At 45.3% G+C, this 8556-nt stretch overlaps 1 protein-coding gene across 1 annotated transcript; it reads left to right on the top strand.

Annotated features, from left to right (window-relative positions):
* The first annotated feature begins 703 nt into the window (after positions 1-703).
* LOC100645299 (protein bowel) lies at positions 704-8125 on the top strand. Its single transcript, XM_012315455.3, has 3 exons — positions 704-1602; positions 3345-4137; positions 4305-8125. The coding sequence occupies exons 2-3, from the start codon at positions 3356-3358 to the stop codon at positions 5155-5157; spliced, it is 1635 nt and encodes a 544-aa protein (XP_012170845.1). The 5' UTR covers positions 704-1602; positions 3345-3355; the 3' UTR covers positions 5158-8125.
* The last annotated feature ends 431 nt before the right edge of the window (positions 8126-8556 follow it).

The raw sequence follows: 8556 nt of genomic DNA on the forward strand, positions 1-8556 counted from the left end.
TATATCAGTATAGTTTAAGGGAAGCCTCGAATCGTTTATCAAACGGAGACGTGCCTTCTCAATCCGTCGAATGTCTATGGAGGAATCGAACGAGTAACACGGAAGAACGTTCGCATGAAAAATTACGTTTAAATATGTCTCTTCTATCGTTGGATAGCCAGCAATCCGATCTAAAGTCGTTTCATGAATTTTGCATGGCGCTTCAAATAGAATTATCTCGCATTATAGTTTCGAAATAGCGCAAATCTAACGGACGGTCACGTATTCGACAATTTAGTCAATCGTTATCTTCGATGTTCCGTTTGGTTATCCGATTTTATCGTAACGAATTAACGATGTCTCGTTTCTTCGATCTCCTGTTAAACTTCTGCGTCTCTCTGACTCTTATTTGCATGTATAATTTAAATTTTCATGCAAATTAAATTCGATCCGTACATAGACTATGCAAATACATTCTCGCGTGTCCATGCATGTTGGAGTAAAATTACTCCCGTATTACTGCTGCCGCGCTTCCTTCTCGTTTGAATTAATTCGAACGTTAACGTCGCCCCGAACACGCTGCGATCGCCGAAACTTTCGGATTTCCATATCAGATTAAAATTACGCTAAATCCTACGATACTATTAACCTGTTTGGCCTATTATCGTGTACGTACAAGTGGGGAAAAATTTTCTTCGAATAAACAAAGTTGTCCGCGCTTGTTCCCTACGCTGCGGCTGGGCAATTGTTCGAGCAGGATGCTGAACGCGGAAGGGTCTCGGTCCCATTGCTAGGGCCTGCTCCAGGTTCTGCTGCGTCTCGGTTGGACTCCCATTGGCCGGTTCCATCGGACTCTGTCGCACCGTCGTCGGCCAGAAGCGAGGCAGTCGGAGCACAGCATCCAGCAGCAGCGCTACTAGCGGCAGCCGAACGGAAAGACTCCCAGGCAAGTCGTGGTCTGTTACCTGTGTGTCCGCGTGCGTGTGGACCATGCGTGTGCCTCGGCTGCGTGGGTGTGCGCCGAGGTAGCCTACCTGGCGGCGTCCAACACGCAGTAAACCGCGCGCTCCTTCGTGTCTACGATCGAGAAACGTAGGTACGGTGCTACGTTCGCGACGATTACGCGGTTTTCTTCCTTTTCCCTACGTTCCTTTTTTCTCTCTCTCTCTTTCTCTCTCTTTCTCTCTCTTTATCTACCTATCTCCCTCTCCGATCGCGACTTCGCGGTGATCCAAGCTTCCGGAAGAGGAGAAGCGATCCACGATCGAGCGGTATCGAGGAGGTTGGAGGAGGTGCGCGGCGAGTGTGCGAGTTTCGTGGCCGAAATCGTGTGCCCCTACCAACTTGATTGTACGATTCACAGTGTGTCGCTAGTGCGGATCCGTGTATGTGTGCTTACGTGGGTGCTCGCGGATGGTTTCACGATAAAGCAGCCGAGGAACGAACAGCAGAATCGTTGGTGGCAGCGACTCGATGTAGCCGATCCTGGTATCGCGACGAATGCTCCCGCCAGCGATCGCTGCACAGGATCACACGTCTCGGGCGGAGATGCGACGGTGGACCGATATCGGCGGAGAGTAAACGCGAGATCGAGAAGCGTTCTCGACGGCCGACGTTTCCCTGGTGAGCTCCTTTCTAGGATCGTACAGGCGTCGAACATTTCGATCGATACGGAGGTAAAGAGGGAACAAGGTGGTCCGCGCTCGTTGCATTCTTCTGGGCATTGGCGATTCCAACATGGCCGCTAGGACTAGCCGTGACCGCTGGGTCCGCGGAAGCCATGTTGGCAGGTGTGCTCGGCTCGAGATAACCAGTTCACGTTCGTGGAACGCACGCGGCTGGCTAAACGGCAGCGGGTTCCACGCATTATCGCGCAATTGTCTGGGAAACGCGATACGCGATAAAGTCGTGTTCTTTTGATTCATTAGACGAGCAATTAGTCATGACTTTAGGTCGAAACCGCGCTTCGTTTTACGCTGTTAAATAGCGTTGTTCGTTGAATTTATCGCGAACGAGACTCGTTGCTCGGGGGATTCCGCTTTTCTTATCGCTCGATCGCTTTATTCACGTAGAATCGTGAGTAAGGTTCCATGGAAGAATGCTTTTTGAACAGAGATATTTAAATAGAGTTTAGTTCGTAGCACGATAGTAAGAGAATTTCTCGACCGTACGGAACGCATCGTATAAGGGATCTTGTTAATTAACGATCGATCACGACGATGGAGGAAAATATCACGAGGAAACGATATCTCTCGGACTATGAATTCAATTCGTATCGATGTTTAATGGAAGTCACAGACGAATAGCAAGATGGCGGATATGTTTAACGTGGTTTACACTTAACCTTGTCACGTGGATTCATCGGCTTAATTTCAAAAGATCGATTATCGATGACGATTTTCACACCAGTCGCTAATGTATTCGGCATTCGTAGATTCATTCTCGTCGATCCGTTCTTCCTTCTTTTTCTTATCGTACGATAAACTACAAATCGTAGGAAGTTGGGAGAAACAAACGTTACGAACGTAGCTAAAGTCCTTGAATCGCATTTCCATGGCATTTCGTAATCGAAGTATACGTTACCATTTTGCAACGGTGTGAAAGTCGCTTTAGAACTTCTAGCTTCAAAGTAGTAGTATTGTTTATCTAGAATTTTTTTCTTTTCTCAGAAGCCTAAATCATTTGTTTCGGGGTAAATGCCGTATATAGTAAAAGCTTTATCTTATCACGAAGGTAGAGCGGAAACGAAAGTATATGGCTTTATCGATTGTCGTGAAAAATAGCGTTACACGTATTCCCCGATTTTATTACTTTAATTCGGTTCAGCTTTTCGAACGATTAAAAATAAGTAGTAGCCGAGAAGTATCGTTTCTAAGAACAAGTATCCAGTAATTTAATATCAATGCAACGTTTACGCGTCGATTATCGATTAGATCTTCCCTTTACCCGAAAGTTATCCAAAGAAACGCATCGTTTCTCGCTTGCATCTACCCAGTCTCTCGATTTATAACAAAACCGTCGCAGTACGAAAGATATATGCCTCATAACGATTTACGTCGACAGAGCGGAAAGAATATTTTACCTAAAGCTCGAATAATAACTTTAACGTAATAAAAATCACGCGATGAATAACTATCCGAACGGTGGAATTTGCATTTGTAAATTACGTTTTCTATTTCCACTACTTCCACATCCTATACTTCCATTCGTCGGATATCTTTCTCACGCGGAGCTAACATTCAGCCCAATTCGCATGTACATTCCCCTTGTACCCTCCAAAAAATCCTATACGATACGATATCTTTTGTACGATTGCCGACAACAAGCGGGACATGGATGAGCAGCGAAGTTGATTGGAATTGCAGGTGTCATCGGTATGCCGACGGACATCGTGGCGTCGTCGGCCTCGGCCTCGGCTACGGTCTCGGAGGAGACGAGCAGAGGTCGAGACCTGGGCCTTGGGCCGTCACCAAGAACGGCACCGACTTCAGCGGGCGCATCGTCCTCAGGATCAGCGGCACAGTCGACTTCGAGGGGCTTCGACCCGTCTAGCGCCCTGGCTGCCTATCATCACCATCGACATGGCTTGGTAGCCGGCTTGGGTCATCATCATCACCGCGAATCGTCTGCGTTCGTGCCCGTGGTGCCCTCGAGGCTCCACCTGGCGCCCTATCCGGCCGACCTGCACCCTCACTTAACCGGGCCACCACCTTCCTCGTCGAACGCGTCGAATCCGGATCACGAGGTCGGCGCAGAGTCGTCAGTCGCGAGAAAATCCTCGTCCAGTTACGAAATTATGGCTATGATGGCGGACAAGAGGAAGGAACTAGCCGCGAGGGCACTTCTGCTTCCTCCACCGCCTCTTCTCGAACCACCGCCCGGTTACCCGGTATTCGCAGGGCCTTTCCCGGGTGGTTCGGCGGCGCTCTATCCGCCTGGTGGACCCTTGGCGCATCAACATTTGGATAGGAGGCTCTTAAGGGCACCGGGAAGGGCGTCCAGGCCTAAGAAACAGTTTATCTGTAAATTCTGTAATCGACAATTTACGAAGTCGTACAATTTGTTGATTCACGAACGGACGCACACGGACGAGAGGCCGTACTCGTGCGATATCTGCGGCAAAGCTTTCAGGAGGCAGGATCACCTTCGAGATCACAGGTAATTTCGTTTTTTATTATCGAGTCTGCGAAATCGTGCAGAGGCGGGAGTTCGATTCGATATCACGAGCCAGGCTACGCTAGAAACAGCAACGCCTCTGCTATCTCGCAGTTGCACGAATGCGTCGTTATCGGACCAAACTAAACCCGACCCTATGTACATTGCAGGTATATTCACAGCAAGGAGAAGCCGTTCAAGTGCGGCGAGTGCGGCAAAGGTTTCTGCCAAAGCCGTACCCTAGCCGTGCACAAAATCCTTCACATGGAAGAATCTCCTCACAAGTGCCCGGTCTGCGCTCGAAGCTTCAACCAACGCAGCAACCTGAAGACCCACCTCCTCACTCACACGGATCACAAACCTTACGAGTGTACCTCGTGCGGTAAGGTGTTTCGCAGAAACTGCGATCTGAGGAGGCACGCGTTGACGCACGCGGTAGGCGACGTGCCTCCCGAAGCGTTGGAGGAGGCTCTCAGAGACGACGACAGCCCGGAAGAGGACTGCCAGGATGCCGGCTCGTCGTCGTCCGCGTCTACGACCAACTCCTCCTTGCCAACTTCCACGACGAACGCTTCCTATCCCTCTCAAAGCTCGTCCGGACCGCCGCAACCGGCTCCAGCGCCAACTTCCTCGTCCACCCTTCCTCAGAGACCTCATCTCCAAATCAGAAGAGACCTGCTTCCGGCCGTGAAGCCGTCCTCCACGGTAACCAGCAGCGCAACTGGCGGACACTCCGTCACACAGAATCCTCCTGGTGCGCTCCCACCCCCACCGCCATTGATTCTGACCTCGTACAGACGAAGAATCGGATCACCCGGACCGTCGAGGGTGCTGCTGGAGCTGCAGGAACGCGAGAGGGAACGAGAACGAGAGATGGAACAGAGTAGAGAAAGAGAACGCGACAGAGAACGAGAGGAAGAGGTGTCGCGACCACCTAGGGCACCCACCCCTCAGCCGCCACCTCCACCCAGACCCGCCCCAGCCAGGCAGGGGTTCACTATAGCGGATATAATGCGTCGGTAGAAGGGACAATGTCGCAACGGAGAATACCAAATGATCGTCTGCTGTGAAATTGGATTTCGAGGAAGGGGACTAATTGGTGCAAACGAATGGAATCGTCATGGACGCCGTTCGGATATGATCCGAGCGATGGAGTATTTTGTAAGCGGTATATCTGTATCCGAATGGTAAAGAATACGGCGGAAGAGGATGTTACGTGTTAGGACTTTTACATGGGTGGTCCAAGTGGCGTAGGCTCGTACGTCGATGATTTAATTTCGTTTCGGGTAATCGCGGTGATTTTATCGCGATACATGGAACGAGTATATTCCCGTGGAATGTTCCGACGGATATCGGGTTACTATTTCTTACACGTGGATTTCCACCGATACTGGTCGATACAGAAACTAGACGTCAAAAGGCGTTTTTTCTAGAAAGACAAAAAAAATGTCGTTCTTGAAAAAATGCTACGAGACTTTTCTTACGAGCGAGCTCGCGTCAATTTGGATTCCCAGCCTTTGTGTAGTATAAAAGGATAAAACATGCCAAATGACGAAGATCGTTTTACAACGGTGGAAATATCGTCACGACGATCGAATGGTGTTGTTTCTTCGATTCGATCGATAATTGCGAAACCATTGCTACGGACTGTGGTATTTTTTAGTTCATTAAACGAACAATGTATAAATTGTATAATCTTTTTCTATTACAAAATTAAATCGACATTATATTACCTTAATTGTTAAACGTTAAACGTTAAGTACTCGATATCTTTTTCTTAGGAGAAAGATTAGTTGGTAGATAATATAATAATAATTAGATGTCACGTTAATTATATATTATTGTTACGAAGAGCGTTTATAAAAAGAGCATTTATAATTGTTGTACATATGAAAATATTAGAAAAAGATTGGAAATTTATCGAGCGATTGATTTTTAATTCAACGATGAACTATAAAAAGTTGCAAAGAATTCGTTTTATTGGAATTTTCATTAGCTGTAGGAAAATGACAATATCTGTTTTTTGAAACGTGATCGAAAAGCGATCACAACGAATCGTGGCAATATTTTTACCGTTCTTCCATACGATTTTACGTCGCGTTGGCAATTGAATGAAGTTTTTATCTGTAGTTATATACATATATGGCTGTATTTTTATATTCGATAAGGGAGAAGAAAGGGAAGAAACAAAGAAACCTTAAGAAAAGTACAACGTGCAGGGGTTGGAAGCGTTAACATTGACAAAATTTTATCGTATCGGTGCATCGAGAGGACGTTTGTACATACAACTGCGAAGTCTAGTTAATCTTGGAACAACTAATCGACGCTAAAGTTTTATTTTATACGCTGCGAATGTAAATTTCGTACTTTTTCTATCGGTCATATCGGATGAATATTCTGCCGACTATTCGCCGAGTGGTAGAAAAATTTATTCGACTGATGTCGACGTTTCTTACAACCACGATATCGATTTTCAACGTGAAAAAATGTGCCTTATTTTGCATCGTACAAAGGACGACGAGAGGCAACGAAGTAGTCGAGAATTCTTTCGGTCTCCCTCGGCACGTTTACCGAAAAATCTCTACGACTTTCTCCATCGACGTTTCATCCGCGTATTTATCCATATTTCGGTCACGTTCGGAAATTTTCCAAAAGAAGAAAGATCCAAAATTGACGATAGTACGAGCCTTCGAGTACACTCGTTAGGAGAAAGAAGCGATGTTCTCGTGACGTTCGTGATACTTGCCAACCCCGTGAAGAAAAGAAAAGAAGAAAAAGATAAAGGAGACGCCGTAAATAAAGATCGAAACGGGAGGATAGTAAAACGCCTTCATTGTCTGCAACGACTCAAGGAGGGGATAATGCAAATTTTTCGGCCACAGGAAGAACCTGTGCCACCGTTGCCACAGGTGACAGGTGCAATAGGGTGTCGAAGCTACTTGGTTTAGGTGGTACCTGCTCTCTTCTAAAAATATTCCTGACCCTAGACCGTCCCCCCCCCCTTTTTTTCTTCTATTCTACCGGTGGAGAGCATCATTAAGAGTCCTTTTGTGACCGAGGATGCACCGTCTAACCGCAACGATGATCTCCCCTTCGGTTTTACTACTGGTCGAAACGCGTTTCTTTTCTAGAAGAAACGTCTGTGGAATTTATTCGTCGAGCTCGCTTCTTCCTTCGGCGTTTAACGCCGCCCGTTGTTCAGCTCTTCGAGCCGAACAGTATCTCACCGAGAACGATGCCATCCTTGCAGTTTTTAACTTGCCACTTGTTCATCGAGTGGATAGTGTACCTTTTTTTTTTTTTTTTTTTTTTTTAAGAAGTTGTTGGTTTTAATTATTAGGTGGACGAATTTGAAAGAAGATCGAAGCAGCACGCATTAAAAGTATTTCTTCGAAAAAATCGAGAGTATTATTTTATTGTATTATTTATCCTACGAAAAGCCTGAAAATGTTTCGACACACTTAACGATATTTCTGCCGCATTGTACGATGAAAATCTGGAGAAGCAGCTCGTCGAGAAGTGGAAGACGATTATATAAACCGTACGAAACGAAATATCTTTACGAGTACGAAATGAAAGCTATCATACAACGTTGTAATTTCTATTTCGAAGTACGCGTTAAAATAGGAATGAAATTCCTAGGCCTATGTGTATAAGCGCGAAAGTGATGGGAAAGGAAAGAATGCGTTTGCGTATGAGTGTGTGAGAGAAAGCGAGAGGGAGAAAGTGCGAAACAAAAGAATTAAAATATTTTGTACTATTTTTTAATATACCTACTGTATAGTGATATATGGAAATGTACAATGTACTATGTACAACGAGCTCTGTTCCGCCGAATGAACTAGAAATTCGCGGATGGTTTAAGTCTCCTGTTATTTTCTATGTTATTAATTTACGCCATGCACGAGCATCTATATTTTTAGATTTATACGAGAGTTAAGTAAGTTTGTAAATTATATTAAGAAAAACGAAATAAAAGATATTAAAAACATCCACTCGCATATCCTTCTTCGCGGTATTTGACAATCTCCTAGATTTGAACGAGCAAATATTCCACACAGAAACAACATTCTATATTGTAATTTCTATCGATGTTGCAAATTATACGCGCGCTTGTAAAGATTAAATGCGTATTTTAAAAATAATAGAGTAACAACTATATCACCGTTGATACATTCGTGACTGGTTGAAGATATTTTACCGACTGTTAGTAAATTTTATCGAAGAAAATAAACTAGACCTAATTCAAGCACTTTATTACCATCGATCAATTTTTGATCAACCGAAGCTACTTGATCGACTGCTGATGCACCTTATGCGATCTTTTCTTAAAAAAGAAACGTTAACTACACAGGTCTATCGTAGAGAAGATATAACGGATAAGTTGCAATACATTAGCAACTTGGGCGATTACAGAAACCT

This window comes from Bombus terrestris, chromosome 13, assembly GCF_910591885.1.
Source record: "Bombus terrestris chromosome 13, iyBomTerr1.2, whole genome shotgun sequence".
Classification (NCBI taxonomy): Eukaryota; Metazoa; Arthropoda; class Insecta; order Hymenoptera; family Apidae; genus Bombus; species Bombus terrestris.

Excerpts from the sequence above, each read along its gene's own strand:
- LOC100645299 (XM_012315455.3), top strand. The coding sequence starts at position 3,356 with ATGCCGACGGACATCGTGGCGTCGTCGGCCTCGGCCTCGGCTACGGTC. Across the intron at positions 4,138-4,304 it reads GATCACCTTCGAGATCACAG|GTATATTCACAGCAAGGAGA; the intron begins GTAATTTCGTTT and ends TGTACATTGCAG.